A 20,821-nucleotide genomic window follows, 5' to 3' on the forward strand; every position below is an offset into this window, starting at 1 on the left:
TGAAGAAAGACGAAGTTCGAGCCAGAGTCTTGGAATGACGCGCTTGGAAATGCGTAAGTAAATGCCGGTTGCCTGCTTTTCAAAAGCTCTCTAACTGTCTCTTTTCCCTTGCAGTTGTGAGTTCGGGTGTTGAAGAGACGCTGGAAACACCAGAGTATTTGCAGGCGCCCTATTGTGGCGGGCGCGATGGCGCGTAAGTAAAATACCTGTCTAATGTCTCTTCTTTTGTCTTTCAGGTCCGGTATTGCAGCGTTGAAGAAAACCGGAATTCGCGGAGTGCCGGTAAGTAATTCCACACAGGAAAAACTATGCTTTTGTCTTCACAGGCGGAGGAGCAGCGTGAAGAGATGGTAGCTGCCGATGGATCAGGTGAGGAAAGCGCTGCGCGTGAAGGTTGCCGTGCTAACCTGTTGTTTCTTGTCTTTGCAGGTGCTACTGAAGGCTGGATACAGGAATGGTAAGCGTTTGTTCTTGCAGGTTCAGGATCGGAAAGAAGAAAACTGGAACAGACACGGTGAGCGTTCTGCTGCGGATGCAGAATAACGCGAAGCACGTTTCATCAATCGGGTGTGGTTTAAATAGCCTTGGAGTGATGAGGCGTCTTCCTCCACGGCCTCGCCTAGGTAAGAAAAGAGTTCCTGTTCAAGAAGAGTTCCAGTGTTGTATCCTGGGAGTGGAGCTTGCCCCACCCAGGTAAGAAAGTAGTCCCGGCTCACAGAGGATTCCTATGTGGCTGGTAAGTAAGCAGCATGGTCTGCTGCAGGTAAGTCCACCCAAGCATCTTCATACAAATTATGAGCCCGGCGCTTCCAGTGCCGGGACCAGTGACTTTGATGAGCCTGGTGCCACCGGCGCCAGGACAAGGTCCAAAAGGTCCCAGTGGGGACCGGCTGGTGCCTAGGATGAAGGTTAGGGGTCTGCTTCCAAGGACGTTGGGCTGGTCCTAGCTCCTTGGAAGCAGTGATCATGACATACTGGCTCCCGGTCAAAGAGTGCATATTGTTCAAGACACTCACAATCAACCACAGATGTCCATCCCAATCTGCACCCACCTACCTAATCGAACGAATACACCAAGTCCAAATAAAAGGGGATGGGAGCTCCCAAATATGGCCAGAAAGGAGGGTAATTTGACAAGTTAGTACTGGGCCTCGTTGCAACATATTTGTCAATTAAATAAAAAGTTAAACAGCTCTAAAAGAGGAGAGAGGTGTTAGATTTGTTGAGACTGTTTCAGGAGGTGCCCCAGGTTAAAAATAACAACAAGGAACACCCTCCCAAAGCAGCGAGGATAAGGGAGAAGGGGGGAGAAGAAACAGAGGAGGGGAAAGAACCCAAAAAACTGTATCCATTATTAAACAAACCTGTCGAGGGATACAGTGACCCTATGTATTTGCCCAAGCCAAGTGCTACCCCCACACCGGCAGCAGCATTGCTTTCCCCTTATTACCTTAAAGGTTCATATGGGCCCACGTGTGCACCACAATGAATTTAGAGCACTTGACACAAGATTTGGAAAGTCAGATAACTATGGCACAGGCTGAGCTAGGACGGTTAAGAGATCTATGCGAAAGAAGTAAACTTTTGACTGGGGGTGAACAAACTCTGCCATCCCCACACTAAACTCCCCCCCCCCCACAATCACAGCTGAAGACGAGTGGAAGTCAGGAGACTTCCTATTCCGCATAGACAACACACCCGTTAAGGTAATACGAGTAGGGGAAGGAGAAGAACAGGTGAGTACGGGACCGGGGAGTGTAACATCCAAAAGGGAGGAAGAATGTTGGAGTGACCTGGATGAATATGAGGAGGGAGCAAGGGCAGCAGGGGTGTCCCTACCTAGGAGAACAGTATTGAGTGATGAGGGAGAAGAGGAGGGGTGGCACACCGGAAGACTAAGGAGTAGAATTGGGAGAATGCCCCCCAATTTTTATTTGTATTTGCTATATCAGACCAGCCCATTGATTTCAACTGCATGTACCTATATGTGACTAGCCAATTGAGCATTCTGTATCAGCCCTCACCAGACTAGACTATTATAACTAACATACCTGACTAACCTATGCCTGACTAGCCTACGCCACGACCTTCCGAAGGGCCTGGACAAGGGAACAGGCATGGTGATGTAGATAGAGATCAAGAGGAGAGCGAGGATGAAGTAAAGCAATTCCCTGTTGCCTGCTGCCAGCATGAATCCTGGGTGTGGAAACTATTTATCACCGTAGAAGACGTGCCGAAATCTTGTGTGAACCAGGTGAGATGCACTGAGCAACACCTCAAATTAAACCACAAGGCAGCAGTTCGGAGGGAAGTCCCTTTCAAAGAAAGCAGTAGGTTAATTTCCTCTACACCATCCACCGCATCTGCGCCTGCCACCACTAGGGACACTCCTTTGGGGCAGCGTATCCTTAGACCAGCCTTGCAGGCCATACGCAATGCAGCAGACCCTTTCAAAGGGCACTGTATTGTGTATGTAGTGCAACGTGGTATTCTGCAGGGGGGAGCAACTTCAAAGTGCTTTCAAGCCTTTGGTCCGGGAGCATGGGAGTAAGGGCCACCCAACATCTTCCTCTCTACACTTGCCCTTTCTTATCACTGTGGTTGGTGACCTTTCCCTAACCTCCCTTCCCTTCCTTTCCTTCTGTGTCATGTGTTACAAGAACACAAAAAATACAAAACAACTAACAATAAAAAAAGTTTAAAAAGGCTCATTTCAGAGCCACCTTTCAGAGTTCAAAAATAGAATTGCCAATAAAAGGATGCAGGCCCCCGTGCAGCCTATATGCTCTGCGGACATCACAGTAAATAATGCGAGGTGTGGCTCCGTCAAAAACATTGTACTCCTTTGTGGGAGAAGCTTTTTTGTGGTGTTTGTTTATTTTTGGAAGGTTTCAAATGGCCAACACCTACTAGAAAAATGCTTGCTGTACTTGCAAAATGGGCTGCAATGTATTTTGGATATTTTGCTGAAAAAACTGATTGCCAGCATCAGTAAGTTGGACGCCTTCTGTACGGAAAATCTTTAATTCTTTGTGCGACGAAACATAATATTTTCAGTGTGGAAGGAGGGCATGCCAACATCTGTGAAAAGATGCAAACAGCCTTGCTGACATTGTGCCTCACTTTCTCCATTTGCAGACCAAAGGAAGAAGAACGCAGCCACATCTGTCTGTGTGCAATGTGAGAAAAAAGTACTTTTGGAGTTTGGAAACATGTCCATGACTTGCCCAAGTGCTTCCTTCATCACAAATTGCAGAGAAATTCTAGAACATGTCCTAAACTGTTTCTGCCACAATGAATAATACGAATGTCTGGGTGATGGAGCGTCACCAAAGTGGCATAAAGAGGAACCAAATTCAGCCACTTCTTTCCACATCTCAGTGGGCATCCACATGAAAGAATCCAGATGTGCAGCCACTCCACAGTGCTCTGCATGCACTTCCAACCAATGTATGCAGGAGTCCCCAAAATCCATACACTCTGCCTCCTGAATGACACAGCCATAACCATAGGCATCTGCACTCCTCTATGCAAACAGACCTTCTGCCACAGTCTCTCCCTACGCACCACACCCAGAAACCTTATTTACCAATCCCCTAGACTCGACAGTCCGAATTCCATGCCTGCCCGGAGGTGGCACATGCAATCCTCAAACTACTGCGGTGTCCGCGGACATATCATGCTTTGTAAAGGGGTGGGGGAACACATTTCAACCAGGTTAGGGGATTTCCTCATCAGTGGTGGCTCTGAAAAGAGCATTTTATTTTTGTAGGTGCTTGTAAACAAACACCTTTTATATTTTTGGGGGGAGGGTTCTCTTTTCTTCTCCTTCTTACATTCTTACACGATCCTCTTCAAAGCATCTTTCATATTGTAAAACAAAATAGCATTTCCAATGCTGGACAAAGAAATGCCATCTGCACTGAAATAATGCACATTATGAGAATTAAGGATGTCATTGTCACAGGAGAACATCCCAGCAGTGTACAAAAATTGAGACATGCTTCTGTTGACAAGACACCTTCTGACCTTTGGCTGGGGACAAAGTACATCAGGATTGTTCCATACCTTTCTAGGTGGTATGCATGAGAAAACCACCTTGGCAATGGGAAAAATGTGCATCACTGCTTTTACCAAGTTCTTCAGTTCAAGGAGCAAACGTTGACAAGTGATGTAACCGAAATGCAGAGCTCCATAGTGCACTACTAAAACATCAACAGTAGTGAGAGTTGCCACATGTCTGCAAAGTGCAACCACAGCGTGGAAACTGCACACAGGCACACTGAACCACAAAGCCTCCGCTCCTTCAAAATAAAAATAAAAATTGCCAGCAATGCCTCTTTCCTCTGCATACCTCTGCAGATCATCGACAAAGGAATCACCCACGATCAACACTGTGACTCTCTCCATCTCTGCCATGCGACTAGACAGAGCAATGAAAAGAAACATTACCACCACTTCATGTTAAGCACAACCTCAACACCTGATTGATTGGATAATCCCGACAGTCCAATTTCCATGCCAGGCATGCTGAGAAGGGCAGTTTGTGGCACATGCGCTTCCCCAACTACCACAAGGGCCGCACCACAGTGAAGCAGGGGCATTCCTTCTTCCCTTTCCATTACTCTTTTTCCAGCACTCCCTCATTTGGCACTGTTAAACAGTCGCACACACATCCACCAATCACATCAAAGACCTCTGCACCTAACACTGTCATCTCTGTGCAGCACTGCATAGGTGCCGTTAAGCACTCAGACTACAAGTCTCCTGTCATTCAAAAGCACCGTCACTAGAAAGTACTATAAAACTATCCAAGATTTCTTCATCCAGATTTATCCACATCGCCACCCATCACCACAAAGTGCAGGTATCAATATTTTTTATACACTACTTTTGCAACTCTGTTATAAGTGCCTCTGAACAGGGTAAATGCGGCTAAACCTCTGTAACATACTCAAAAAACACACTGTCATTTCTCCCATCACCTACCATCAAATGGCACCTGCAATGGTATGTGTTTTTAAAGTTTTAGTTTGCTTATATCAGCTATTGTAATATCCAAATGTTTACTCTCTTCTTTCCTTCTGTCAATTGTACAACATTTTCATGCACTAACGCACCTCCGATATAAAATTTTTAAAATTATCACAACAAAGAAAAGGATCACTAAATGTACCCTACCAACCTTAATCAAGAACATACATTGCATGCATGACAACAGAGTGCCAGCCACTTACCTTGCACACTTCACAGAGCGCATCATTACTTAAAAAGGCCAAATAATGTATATGTGCATTTACAACCGTACCATTGATAATTGTGGATAAAGAAATCCAACAACTTAAATGATTGCTTTACTCATCCAGGAAGCGTATACCTGCAGAGAAGTTAATGGAACTGCACACTCAACATTTTCCTTTCCAAGTGGTATATCTTTCTGAACCTTTTTCTCACCCTTCTACATATAGAGCTAACCCATTTGCAAACTAAATAGTCCTACAACAATACACACACTTGGTAAAGTGCATGTCATACTGAACACTTACAAATAAACCACTTACTTCCTTACCAACAATACTGATCCTTCCAAGTCCCCATTGATATACAAAGCCATCCAATTACACACACATACACTAAGTCTTCCTGCCAAGACATCCCCCTACCCTTTTAGGTAATGTATTATTCAAATGCAATCAGTATGCCATTAATAAACACATGTTCTTACTAGCTTATTTCACAGTTGCAGTAACCACCTCTGTCCTGAAAGCCAGTTGCTTGTTAACTTGAAAATACAAACTAGAATACGCCTACTCTCGACAGCCAACAGAGTAAGTGCAATACTATTGTGGAGTTTCACCTCTTACTGAGACAGTTCAGTGTTTGTGTATTTTAAGATAGACAATTCCATTAACCCACTGGTATTTGCTTCATTCTTACTCCCTGCACCTCAACAGTGGCTCACTTTGTGTTATCAGCTCGCCGCCATTATAGTAACTCCCAGAAAGCTATACAGCGTACCCACCATCTATCTATATTCCTACCCTCATATTCATTAATTCATGCACGGCTGCAGACATATACATTACAAAATCTGCACACCCACACTTTCCTTTTTTCTCCACCAGCTACTACAAAATGCCTACCAAAAAGCAACTCTGTAGAAAACAACGCAGAAATAGAGCAGCTCAACCTAAAAGCATAGAAAGTAGCCATCCACCCTTAGTAGATTTTCTACAGAAAGCTGAAAGAGAATAGCTAATACAGTCACTAACGAAAACAAAAGCACTTACCAGTAAGGACAATATAATTCTGCTGTCAAGATGTAGAAATGAAAAGAAAGGTAGTAGAAAGAGTGCCACTCTCACTACGTTAATAGAGCATTTACAAATGCTAAAGTCACCACAAGGAAGCATTCCAAAAAAGTTATTTTACAAAATAAATCCACCACAGAGCCCTTCAGAACCTTATAAGAAGAGGGGTGAAATCATGCCGAACCCTTAACAGTTACCACAGAAATGTAATCCTGGAAGCTCTTATATGCAGTGGAATGCTCCTGAAACAACAATTATTTGTATTAATTCAAATCAGAATGACAACACTAAGAAAATTAATTTGTAAACTGCAACCACTACTTGATATGATACAAAACAAATGCAATGTCAGCATAGATACCTTTGGCAACATCTGTACATGTGAGTGCACTCACACCACCAACACAGAGCCATACATCACTTAAGAATCATACAAACAGCAAACAAACCAAATTGCCATACCTACCATTGGACGAGGGTATGAAAAGGCAGACAATACCATAATGGAAGAAGACACACTGCTTTCACAAATATCCCCATCAAACTTAGATTCCATTCCCCACTGCACCGAACCAACACCCGATCTACAAATGGTCTTGCACAGCAATGTGTAACGTTTGCCAAAACTCTATCAAATCTTGGCAGCAGTTTCTCAATCACTATGTGAAAGGCAACAACAAAGGAAAAATTAAAATACTACAACCTATGCACTCCTGTCCAGTGCACAAATACACAGGACTTCAAGGACATTCCTTAGCCTGCATTTCTGGACCTGCTTGCAAAAGCACCTTCCACCATAGCAACATTTTAGCAACACACCATTGTACTGTAAGAAATGTCATTTACAAACTGTACTATGCAAAAACTCCAGCTTCAGCACTGGAACATTTAAATGATATTCTCCTACACAGTAGAGCTAAACAGCTGCTCAAAGAAAGAGAGCACATCAAAAGAAAATATTTGGAACTGAAGAGCACTTACAGACTCCAGTACTTTCAGAAAACAGCAACAACTTTGCAGAGGACAACTTTCTGTTTCACACATACAAAAAAGAAATACAAAAGTTTGAAAGCACATCTGCTGAAGTGCCAAACCAAGTATGTGTGTGTTGTCACAGAACTTTCTATACAAAGAACACGAAAACTATAGTTGTAATGCAGAAAATAGAAGACAATGATAAATCCCAATGGTTTCAAATAGCTCTCTACCTTATAGCAGGAAACAAATACGAAATTACTAACACCTACATATTGTGCACATCGTGCACTGCAAAACTTGACAATAACCAAATGCCTTCACAGGCTATCAGGAATAATTTGTAAATATTCCCACTGCCAAACGCACTCCAACAGCTTAATTTGTATGAAAGCATTGTAATCCAAACAGTACACCCATTGAAAGCAATAATGTGACTTCAACCAAAAACTGCAAAATTTGCTGTAATGGAGTTGCACACACATTGAAAACAGGTTCCCATTTTCAAAACATGTGCACTACACAGCTTCTTCAAAAGGTGCAAGACAAAGATAAAGTTTTGCAGTCAAGTATTACAAACCTCTTGGCAAACATGCGTGGTACAAAAGAATACTGGTTTCATGGCACACAAATGTACGGTGTATGCTATGGAACCTTAGACCACCACATAGTTTGTCACTTTAAGTTGTGCATAGAATGCATGGGAAGACTTGAACACTTTCCTACACATAGCAAATAAAACCAAAACAGGTATAGACATTAAAACATCATGAGAACTGTGCTCTCTTTATCCTGTAAATGTATGAAGGTACTTCATTGTCATGCTGCACTTTAGTTGCAGTAAAGCACTTCCTCCCCTCAGAGAGGAGGAACACTTCTTTTGGAGAAAAGAATATCATGCCAGAGGAGCACCACACAGCCACATGCTTTTGTAAATTGCAAATGCTCCTAAATGTGGTCAGGAAAGTGATGCAACTGTTTTGCAGTTCATTCACAAATATGTCACTTTCAAAATCCCTTCAGAAAGTACACATAGTGACTTACATGCACACATTTTACAGTTTCCAAGACACAAGTGTGGCAAGTATTGTCGGCGGAAATATAAAAACAAAGGCAAATACTGCACCAAATGCCACTTTGGATCCCGAAACCAGTTTCAGCAACAGGGCAAGTAAACTGCTTCATGTCTTCGGTTAGACACAGTGTGAAAGGAAAACCCCCTAAGAACACATACTGCATAAAAAGAACCAAAGCAATCATTGCCCTCCTATGGAATGCAAATGTAGATGTGCAGTATATTGCAGACAATTCCACTGCAGGTGCATGATATGTAACAGCCTACATAACCAAAGCAGAGAAAACAGATCTCAAACACCTGTGGGTTGACATATCATCGGACAACACCCTGTTACAGAAATTGTACAGCTTTGGCATAAAAATGCTGTCCCATAGACAATGTGGCTGCTACAAAGCCGCAGACAGTTTAACCGGCACCACAATGTATGGGAAATCTGAAAACATAGTACTACATGGCCCTACTACATCTTTTTGCACCATGGAGAAAAGAAGATGTATTATACACCGATGGCTCCTATGAAGAAACTTTCAAAGCAAGTGAAAGGATCATAATAGATATAACATTTACGCGGTACAAAAACATATTGCACAATGAACGCTAACAAGAAGAAGAACTTCAAGCACAACTAAATGTAGACACTACTGAGAGCAGTGTACCTTCTGTCACAGGAAGCCAATAACCACTTGGAAAGCCATTCATAGCAAATGAGGCAGAATTAGCCATGACGGAAGTAGAGAACACCCTGTGTCAGTATGAGCAATTTGCAGAAGACTTTGCTGTACTAAAATCACAACTAAACAATGAGCAGGGTACCATTTTCTTAGAAGTAAGTAAAATAATTGAACATGATTACAGCACGGAACTAAAACTTGTACCTGTGAACACTACAAACCTGTACTGGGATACGTAAGTAATCAAGCTGGCTCAGGCAAAACATTCTTAATAAAAACCATTAGTAAAATCCTCCAACAATTAACAAACAACTAGCTTTCAGCTGTTGTAGCCACCCCCACAGGTTTAGCTGCCTAGAACATAGGTGCTGTCACTTTTCACTGATTGCTAGTGGAACTCCAAAACATTTTTAGACAACTACAAACTGTCAACAGAATGTGCTATGGAGCTAGGCAGCAGAGTGTTGAAACAAATGAAAATGCTCCTAATAGATGAAATGAGCATGGTCGAAAATGTAATGTTAGCTTTGAATCACTTCAGATTGCAAGAGGTCTTCAAAACAGACTACAAACACCTCTTTGGAGGAAAACATGTTGTTGATTTTGGAGATCTCCTTCAATTAACACCAGTTAAAGGTGAACCCATCTTTAAAAACTTGGGACACAAACTGTGCCGTAACACCCTCGGAAGCCTAGGGAATGCAATCTCTGGCAACATGTCCAATACAGAGAAGCAACATGTGTCAGTCTACAGACCTCACCTACGTCAACATTTTGAAAAACATTTGGATTGGTGTACTATCTAAATAAGCGCAGTGTACCCTAAATACGAGATACACCCATGAGCTATACGGCCATAACACATCTGCTACTGATGTCATTGAACAAATAGCACACCAAAATGTCAACTGTATGGCCTTAAGCCAACTCTATCAAGCTGTACAGCATTCAATGAAACTAGGCTGAAAAAATAATGCAACCACTGGTTCAAAATGATTCCACAGACAAATTGAATGTACACAGTATGACAATACCTATGTGTCAACAAGCCACAGAACAACTAAATACCTTAATAAAACTCTTTGTCTAACACAGCTGGTTTGGAGAAAATGTTAACATTGTGTTTAAACTGTAGAGTAATGCTTAAATGTAACCTTGAAGTATAGCAAGGTTTACTTAATAGAACACTTGGGAAAGGTGTTAGGTTCCACACGCACCCACATGACAACAGCATTCAGTTTGCAACAGCCGCTTTGACAAACTGTCAGAAGTTAAAAAGATAGGACATGCAACAGCCCTATTCCTTCTTTTCAAAGACATATATGTACGCAGAGAACAGTTTTCTTTATAACTAGCATACACAGTCACTATTCATAAATCGTAAGGTCAAACCTTAGAGCAAGAATTAATTAATATTGGTAGCACAGTCTTCAAATAAGTCATGAGTTACATAGCACTGTTACATGTACATACAGTGGAAGGACTATATCTAGTCAATTCTGAAGCAAGGGCAGTCAGGGGAGACATTCCTTGAATCGTAAAGTACAACAGACTATGTGCACTCTACACACCCCATCTCAAAATATACTGTGTTCCTCAAAAACACAAAGGTTTTAAAAGAAAAGTAATGCAATCAGAAGTTCTAAATGATCTCCCAACAGAATCTTCAAAGAAATTGAAATCATCACATACTCCATCAACTACCAAAACACAAAAGAATGGACAGAAAAAAACTATTCATATCCAACTGCAAACACAAAGAGAACTTCCTCTTTGAAAGAAGCCATGCACACTTCCATCAAAGTACACCGACACAAAACTGGCTGGCCTATTCAAATTTTCCAATACAAGTGGTGTAAATTGCTGTGCAAATTTTGCAATCAATATTCTATTGCAAATGCCAGCAATTGTTGGAAACATTTATTTAAGCAGCTCAGACCAAATGTGTTTACAAATGGTATTCCTTCACAGAAATGCAGGACAACAGTCCTGAAAACAATTACAGTGTCTCAGGAATAAGACAAAAAAATAGGACTATGTTGCTGGAATGGTGAAATTCATGTTAAACAGACAAGAAGATCCACAGGAATTTCAAATGTACTTACAGCAAGTAGTGGAAAGTAAAAACATACCCATGAATAAAATCTTTCAGATTTCCTACTTGTGGAAACAAACATGCACTCTCTGCAATCATGTCATTCAGGAAGAAGTGCCTAATGAACGCTTTTGCTATGTATCTATACCTAACTGTGATTCCATTCCATTTTCAGCAACTGGTACACAGTGCACACCATACCCTATTGTGTAGCTCTGACAATTCTGATAATTGTTCTACCTCACATATACAATCACATAGTCAATACCTAATATTAAAGCTTTTAAGATACAAGGCAGATGGAACCAAAAATAACTGCAAGCTTTCTACCTTCACACACAGACAGGTATCACTTGGCAATAAAACCTTCACAACAGTAGCCATAATGTACCACACAGGCAACTCAACCAGTTCAGGTCACTATACTGCATACATTAGAAACCAATACTGTTCAATGTTCTGGAAAAACAGATAATGCATTGTCCTGCAATCAGAGTGGTCCCCTAAGAGGATATTTTTTGTTGTATATGTGTTTGGGCACACACAAAGAGGATGTGTTGTGGGTCTGACGACACTTGCTGGCACTGTTATCTGTTATAAAAACCAAACATATCACATTTATGTAGCCTTGGAAGGAGAGTGGCAGATTTAAAACAGACAGAACACATGTCGGTGAACATCCGACAGTACTCAATAACTTTAGTTCATCCTAAGGTCCATGACCCGGCCATCTAGGGCCCTTTCTGACACCCTTCCATCACCCTGATTTTATTAAATACCAAGAAGCACTCACCTATGTGTTGTCAATAAGAGGAGGATCTAAAATTCCCTGTTTCACACATGTCAAAATATGGCTTTTAGAAATTGGGCTTTATTGGGAAGAACCGTTGCTAATTACAAGTGAGCTCAAATACAGAGAAAGAATGACATACCATATTTATAAGACAAGTAAGATGGCAACTAAGTGTGTTGCGTTGGCTTACGGGCCAGATACCCGAACATTAAAAATATGATGGTCGTGAGAATTACCTAGATGTAATTACACCAGCCTTTATTCTAGTTTCATATATTAAATTCTGCATTGGCTTTCTACATCTATGGTCTTTCTCAAGTCGTTGGGAGAGACCTATGGGTGTTTCTCTCTTTCATGTGGTGCAGAGGTAGAAAGCATCCTCCGTTTTGTGCTTTTCTGTGAAAGATCCTAATACCTCCGAATTAGATACCTTAAACCGTTGTTTATTTTGCACATGTCATAAACCAATCCTAGGATAGGTACATTACCCACCTGATTTCAAAAAGATACAAGTTGAAGGTCAGACCTCAAAAGGGATACGTGATGAAGATATCCAATTCTGTGGATAGCTGAGCCCAGGAGCTGAGATTCTACTACGAAGGGACTTGATCTATGGTAGACCTTCCAACTGATAAAGCCGTCTGTCTGATATTACAACAGGCAGAGTGAGTGATCAATGGAAAGGGCAAGGAACAGGAGCATTCACCAAGCTGTGAGCAAACAAAAAGAAAACACTATGAGTATGAGGTGTGAATAGTTCAACCCTAAATACCCCCTTTGAACCCACACTAACCTGTTGAAGTAGTCCAGATATCCTCTAGGTTTAATTCCAATAATTCCTTATGGAAACAATGACAATGAAGGGAAGGTTAGTATGGGAGCTAACCCGAACGGCATGAGGGCCGCATTAGTGTCAGGTTGGTGCACTCTTGGATAGCGTTCCAAATGTCCTGTGCACTATTTGTACAGCAAAAAAAGTCCAGATTGGAATGAACTAATCCTCCCTTGGTTTATAGTTTCTTAATAGGAAGTCCAATGCTCTTGAAGAAATTAATCCAATATCAAAATATATTAGGCACAACCCCAATACTGCTTGAGGATTATTGCCAAAAGGGATGACAAATGAACAGTATAAATCCTGCACAACCACAATACTGCTTGAGGAAACTGCTGATGGAAAAAGCCAATAATGTGCAACGAATACTTTTGGCTCTGTCTCCAACTGAAACAGAATAGCGAGCACGAGTAATTAAGCCGACCACAGGTTACTTACTTGGTGATTCTGATCGGAAAGCAGCGCACAGAACACTGCTGGGAAGGACATGGGCAGGAACCTCTAGCTGGAGCTGGAAACAGAGCAGGATTTCCACCGCGCCCAATTCCACGAAAGCTAGAGGAAACAACCAGGAGATGACTCTTTGAGTCGAGGCTTCAAGGTGTACCCGAACGAACAACAATCAGAAGCAGTGAACGGCCGTAGCTGAACGCCTAAATATGTGCGACGAGGTGACGTGATCGGAATCGGTGTCATGTGACCTTAGCAACGTATCCACTGCTGCCGCCTACCCGGAAGTGCGTTGGAGAGACAACAGCAGGTGTAGAACGGTCTAGCCGTTTTATGTGCTACGCACCTACTTTGATGACATGTAGGCGCTGGAGCTGCACGAACACTGGTACGAATGGGCACAGATGTGACAGCACGGCATAATGACCCGAGAGGTTAGGAACCTCTGTAAATCAACTCCAAATTTGGATGTGTTTTATGTCTCCAAGTATGTTTATCGGACGTGGCTCAAGACGGAAATTACTTTGGTAAATGTAGTATGACACAGTGGTTTGACCTTTTTTTAGTACCACCTGTATCTCATGATGGCAACTTAAGTGTTTTAATAGCAGAGTACGTGTTTTTTACTGTGACTGGCTTTTTTAATTATGTGATTGTTCTGGATTTTTATTTAAAAAATGTATAAATCAATTGTATCATTTGTACTATTGTTGACCTATGATGTGTTGGTACCTATTGACTCTTTGTCGAATAAAGGATAGGAACTGCATTTTAGCTTTCAGCTTTAACTTTGAATGTTCCCCAACTGCAATGTCCACATATGCATTGAAGTGGCCTTTGTTTGAAATGCAGGGTGAAACAAAATTCCAATAAAAGTGCTCCTAAGAAATCACAGAACGATCACATAATGCAGAACTTCCTGTTAGATTGCAGAACGCTCACATAAAAGGAAAGGCATTGCCCTCTAATGCAAGTTACTGCAATTATATCCGAGTATTGCAATCAAAACGCATAAGCTTTCATCAGGTGCAAAGTATTATGATTACATTTCCAGGGAATCTCTTTTGATGCAGAATATTACCATCAAAGTACATGTACATTGCATTCCAAGTAGCAAAGTGAAATAGGTGGTGTAAACTCTTGGAATTTCATTGAAATAAAGACATCATTCGGATTTATTTGCATAGGATCTACCCTATTGGAGAAAGAACTGTGTGTGACATAAGGACTTCAGTACTATCACAAAGGAAATGAAACACTGAACATAATTCATAAAACCATAATACTTATTCTAAATCACTCCACTTTCAAATATTACGCCGTAAAGAGGGATCAATGTTTAGGATTTGGTAGAGATACAATATGCTATATTACAATAATAATTGATAATGTTTCATTCAAAATGTGTGTGGTGCTTATTTTGTGTTTTAAAATGTACTCAATAAGAAAGATTGAACAGGCCAATATTAATGTGTCACTTATACTGGGGACTGTTGGACACACTATCTGTTTCGTTATGTGAGGTGTCTCCTTTTAAATGATAACAAACGCACGAAGCATAAGTATTGCTTAAACCCAATTTTATTATGATTTTCTATTTTCGTGATAATATCCACAGCACCACCACTTGAATAATGACAATTTCACTGTCAAGATAATTGGTGTATCCTAAATAGAATACCAGCTAAGCCGTTAGACTTTGGAATTGCACCATTAATATAAAAGAATGCATTGGGCACACTGTGCTTTAAAATTGACCTATTGTACGGACACATGTGGTAATCATTCATGTGTAGAGCTAAATGCCCTTTTAAGAACTGATGGTTGGTAATAGATAAGTGAAGAGCTTGAACCAAAGATTTCATGATTTCATCGGTTCAAATGTGCATACATTGAATTTGCATTGAGATTACCCATTGGAAATATTATGATATATATATATATATATATATTTCTTTTTTTATATAGCGCACCTTGAGAGTTACACAAATGACAGAGAAAGCAGCTCCTTTCGTAGTTACCAATATTTACATATCAGGCATAGGGACATCCATTACATAGTTATGACAAATAATTACAAAGCAGGTAAATGGATAACAGTATGGACAGGTGAGTGCGGTCAGGGGCCCCATTATCGCTCTTGTGTAAAGATCCAGGTTTACAAGTTTTTTTTCTAAAGTTTCAGAAGGAGGGTTGGCATGGAGTGCCATAGTTTATCGGCTAGAACCGGGAAACTGTTGCCCCCATCTTTTTGCAACTTGAATCTTGGAATCTGTAGGCAGTGTGTATGTGTGGTCAAGGTAGGTCAGTCAGAGTGATTTCAGGTGAATTTGTTCACTAGGTATGTTGGAGCTGAGTTGGAGAGACACTTGTGTGTAAGTGCTAACGTTTTAAACGTGTTTCTGTCTCGAACAGGAAGTCAGTGGGCGTTTTGTCTAGCTGATGAGATGTGGTTGGCTTTTGGGATGTTAAGAGTCGCTCTCAATGCATTATTTGTACTACTTGTAGTTTATTCAGATTGCGTTTGCTTGTTCGTAGATACAGGGCTCTCGCCAGGGTAATACAACTGTCGTGTGACAGGAATGGTCTACAGGCATTAATTGGGTCTTAATATTAGGTTTTGATATACATCTTACTTGTAAAATGAATACAGTCCTGAAATGTCTTTCATCATTCATAACGTGCCTGTACACAAGTGTTTCTAGGCGCGAACAGACAAGGGAGGGAAGACAGAGGGAGGACTAGACAAATGATCTTGCTAGGCCTTGTGTCATTCAGATCGTGGGAAAACAGGGCAAAATGCCCTGAGTATGTGCTGCCAGGGCAGCAAGGCTCTGAGTAGTGCAGGGAGAACAAGGGACTGTAGGGTTACAGTTACAGCCCTAACTGCGTGGTAGGCAGGAGGTAGTGCAAGGGTTACTTATCAAGAAACAGCCTGTTACCCAGTGAGACTTTGACGGTAGCCAGGCAACCAGTCGGTACAGCCGACCGGAAGGTCAGCAGGGGAGGGAGAGAGAGAAAGCAGAGGAGAAGAGGAAAGTTTTGAGCTGCTTCCGTAACTACAGGTGGTCTGGCTTAAGTTTGAGAGGGGCAGGGAGGGCATTCCCGAGGGAGGTACCTGCAGAGAAGAGAGTTCCACAATCTCTGACTGAAGAAGCGTCTAACCCTTAGAGTGTTGGAGGTAGCTGAGCAAAGAGCACGAGCAGATAGGTATTTTGGAGGAAAGCAGTGGATTTAGTGCAGGCTCCTGCCCCAGAAATCTTTGTAGACAATGCAAATGGTCTTGAACTTGATCCTTGCAGGCATCGGGAGCTAGTGGAGAGATGTCAGTGCAGGAGAGATACCATCCCTGGGCTTGAAGTCAAGGATAAGTCTTGCCGTCCTGTTCTGGATTAGTTGCAGAGGGTGGAGTGTAGAGCAAGGCAGATTGAGAAAGAGGCTTTTGCAGCAGTCCAGCCTATAGGGAACAAGTGCTCTGGAGACAGTAAGATTCTGGGGAAGTGAGGAAGGGAAAAGTCCCTTTGAGGAGATCCAGCAGGTAGTGGGGCTTCTTGGCGTCATCCGAGATGTGAGGAGAGAAAGAGTCGAAGATGACACAAAGGTTTGCATCAAGGAAGGCAAAGGAAGAGGGCCCAAGGTGGGCCGCCAGAGTGAGAGAGGGAAAGCAGGTGCAGGGTTCCCAATGAGAAGGATCTCTGTTTTACGGGCATTAAGGCAGAGATCGCTAGAGGCACACCAATCCCAAATTGTGGATAGACAGTCAGGAATGAGCAAAAGAGGAGAAGAGGCTGAGGAGAGCCTGAGGGAAAGCTGAATGTCATCCGCATAACACTGAAAGTACAAAAGAAGCTAGACATCAGGTAGGCACAGGGGGCCAAGTAGAGGTTGACAAACCAGGTTGAGATTATAGAGCCCTGGGGAATGCCACAGGTAGAGTGAGAGTTGGTGGAGAAAGGGACCAAGTTGGACCTGGGAGGGGCAGTCCAAGAGGAAGGAGGCCAGCCACTCCAGGGCCTGATCCGTGATGCCCAGGTTCTCATGGAGTCGATTCATGAGGCTGGCGTGGTTGATCGTCTTGAAAGCAGAGGAAAGATCAAGGAGGATGAGGTCAGAAGGAATAGTCAAATCAAGGTTAGAGATCAGTTCTTCAAGGGTGTTCAAGAGAGCAGTTTCTTTGCCTCTGGCAGCTCTGAAGCCAGACAGATGGTCATGGAGACAACCAACAGATTCAGTGTGGAGAGTAAGCCGGGAGATGGCTAGCTTAGTTTGCCAGGCAGGAAGGATTGGCAGATAGCTTCTTGAGGAGGGGGTGCACAAGGTCCACTCAGCCACCTATCCTCTCTTGCTCATTCCGGATTGTCTATCTGTGATTCAGGATTGGCACCTCCATTGTTCTCTGCATTAATGCCAGTAAGACAGAGATCCTTCTCATTGGGACCCCTACTCCTGCTTTACCTCTCTCACTCTGGCCACCCTCCTTGGGCCCTCTTCCTTCACCTTCCTGTGAGGCAAACAAGCTTTGTGTCAGCAGAGGCTTGGACATCTGCACATTGCTATCATTTGCTTAGATGCTCCGTGAGTTTGAAACTTTCCCACAGCCTTTTTATTTGCTGTCTCTTCCCTTCAAGTCTAAATGCTGTACTAACTTTCTCTCTACTACACAGAGGTCAGCATCACCTCAGTCATTGCACAGCCTCTGCATACTACCCAGGCCCTCCTGAACCCTCAAAATGGTACGCTGCACTTTGAGCTCTTACCTAAATATCGTTCTCCCTTTAGTGAGAATAACGTCCTCTCTCCTCTCGTCCCTGCAGCACGACTTCTTCCGTCATTCTGCTACTTTGCCAGCCCTCTATTTTACATTGCATTCAGACGTTCTGATTAGCAGGATGCATTTCCACAAGAAACCTAAGCTACTAAAGAAGACTTCTCATAATGACCTTGTCAGGGTTTTTTTTTCCGCAGAGGGTTTTCCTGGGGCTTTTATTGCTCAGTTCTGTCTATCCCTTTTTCTGCACGCTGTTGCATCATTCTGAACAGGTTAGTCACTTATTATTGCTTGGTTGTTGTTGTGGGTGCATATCTTTTTGTACAGTCACCCACACATGGGGTATAGTGTGATAGGAATTAGCACTGACGTAGGTGTCAGCAATATGCGAGCCAGGATTAGAGGCCCAAAGATCTTTTTTGAGCTTTTTTCTTCCAGACATTGTGAGAGAGGTGGTATAGGTGATAGAGTAACAGAATAACAGGGGGAGATAGGTAGTGTCATTGAGGTGGAAGAAAGAGGGAGAGATGGACAGCACGAACAATACAGAAACAAACTCACCAAGCGACCCAGCAACCGAGGGGGGCAGGAGGATGCACAGATGTAAAGCACACCTACATTTGAATTATTCCAAAAAAGCAACAGTGCAGCACAAAATGGAGGTTGCACAGATGTAAAACACACGTAAATTTGAATTATCCCAAACACATAATACAGAACAACATGGATGGTGCAGAAATGTAAAGCACACCAAAATTCAAATTATTTCAAAAGTGCAGGAATGCAGCACACAATGGATGATTCACAGATTTAAAGCAAACCTAAATTCGAATTATCCCAAAAGCACAACAATGCTGCACAAAATGGAGGTTCCACAGGTGTAAGGCACACCTACAATTGAATTTTAAGCACAGTGTTAGGAAACAGCAAAGCATTCAGTTTGAGGCACAGCAAGCAACATGTTTCGATGGGTGCAGAACTTAGAATGTACAGTTAAGCTAGTGGGGAAAAGGAAGCAGTCAATGGTAGATGGTCAAGGGAGGTGTGAAGGCCAGGCCGATGCATTGCAGAAGCAGGTTTTTTCATGTTCAGAGCATATAGGGGTCACTACCAGTTTAATTTTTGGGAGCATTGCCTGCAGGCAGCGTGATGGAGTAGCAGCATGGGGAGGGGCACCCTCCAGATCTCGACAGGGACAGGCAGAGGGCCTTAGGGAGGGCATTGGCAGGGGCTCGGCTTACGTCTGTCAGCTTCCTGATTGGATCTTCTATAATGCACAGTCCAATCAGTGAGGTGGCACCGGTGGGTAGGACAGGCTCTCTGACGCATATTCAGTCGGCTGACATGTTGGACGGCATAGACCAGGCCTTGAAGTAAGCAGCTCAGCTCAGATGTGGAAAAAAAGTTAGAAAAGGTTGGCCCCGTCAGCAGTGAACGCGGCAGAGAATGAAAAGAACTGAGCAGTTTGTATGGAGTTATTTAGAGCGCTAGTCTCTCAGTTCTAGTAGAATGTGCTGCATTAACACACAATGACCAACGTACTTACCTCAAATGGTGTGAGGGGTGGACCTCCTCCTGCAACCATGTGGTTAAGATCTGCCTCAAGATGCTTATCTGGTCTGGCCGAGGATGGAAGTTACATTTGTTGGGCAAAGATACATTTATTGATACAGAAGTCTATGATCTTTGAACCACGTACAGGCACTGTTTTGAACATATGTCCCACTATTGTTACAGGTTCTTTTTCAAGTAAAAACTCCCATGCAACCTCATTCAAGTCAGAGTCAGCAAGAGAAGGAGATGCTTCTATCAGTGTTTTTTCTACGTAGGTTATACATTTCAAATGCATAAGCAAAATAGTGAAAGTATACAGTATATGATGTCTACTGTGTAAAGTACTTTAATAAATGGGATGTCACTGTAAGGTAAGTTCCTTTCCTGGGATAAGCGCAGCCCACTTTGTTCAATTGCATGCAACTGCACTCAGAGGCACTCAGTTCAGCACTCTGCGCCTTGGTAGCTTTCTACAATCCACTGGGTGTGTGACAGCCAAACATGCCTGTATAGAAACTACAGCCAATAGAGCCAATGCAACTGCAACCTTGAGGCCCTCTTCTCGTTGCCCCGTGCCTTGGTAGCGTTATTTAATCCATGTGGTGTTCGATCTACAAACAGGTCCATGTAGCCAACAGAACAAGTGCCAATGAACTCTGAGGCACTCCGTGACACTCTGCTCCTCAGTTTGCATTCCCATTAGACAAAGTGCAAAAGGAAGGCGTCATAGCAAGTTTGCTTAATTTTTACTCTTTGCTTGTCCACTTTACTTCGTAGACATTTAAAACTGCATTCAAAGGAACCCATACCACGCAAGTGCTTACATTGAGGGTTCTCCCCTCCCCCTGTGACTTTCCTCTGCCTGTGCCTATTGGTTGGGTGCACCCCTTTTTCCCTGATCGCTTCCTCCTCTGTTAACCTTGTTCCCAACCCGTGTGTTCCTCCACACTCTTCCACTGCGTTCCACACCCTCGCCCCTTCCATCCTTAGGCTATGCTGGTGCCCGCGCCACCTCTGCCTGTGCGGTTCATTTGCAATTCTTGAACGCGTGTGCTCCATGCCCTCCCTTCCTTGGCTGCACTCGCGCTTGCGCGTCCTCTGCCCGAGTGGTTCATTTGCAATCTTTGATCGCGTGTGCTCTGCACCCTCCCTTCCTTGGCTGCGCTTGCACCTGCATGTCATCTGCCCACATGGTTCATTCGCAATCCTTGATTGTGTGTGCTCTTCGTCCTTCCAACCTTGGCTGTGTTTGCACCTGCACATCTTCTGCCCATGTGGTTCTTTCGCAATT

General features: G+C 42.9%; 1 protein-coding gene across 4 annotated transcripts in view; it reads right to left on the minus strand.

Annotated features, from left to right (window-relative positions):
• The window catches only part of LOC138566346 (uncharacterized), a 499,514-nt gene extending 486,081 nt beyond the window's left edge, over window positions 1-13,433 (minus strand). For all 4 annotated transcript variants that reach the window (XM_069643490.1, XM_069643492.1, XM_069643493.1 and 1 more), the window contains exon 1: window positions 13,197-13,433. In XM_069643490.1, the coding sequence (XP_069499591.1) occupies window positions 13,197-13,247 (51 nt within the window). In that variant the 5' untranslated portion in view covers window positions 13,248-13,433. The remainder of the gene's footprint in view (window positions 1-13,196) is intronic.
• Window positions 13,434-20,821: the final 7,388 nt, after the last annotated feature.

Source organism: Ambystoma mexicanum, chromosome 2p, assembly GCF_040938575.1.
Source record: "Ambystoma mexicanum isolate Mex_15411 chromosome 2p, UKY_AmexF1_1, whole genome shotgun sequence".
NCBI classification, from domain to species: Eukaryota; Metazoa; Chordata; class Amphibia; order Caudata; family Ambystomatidae; genus Ambystoma; species Ambystoma mexicanum.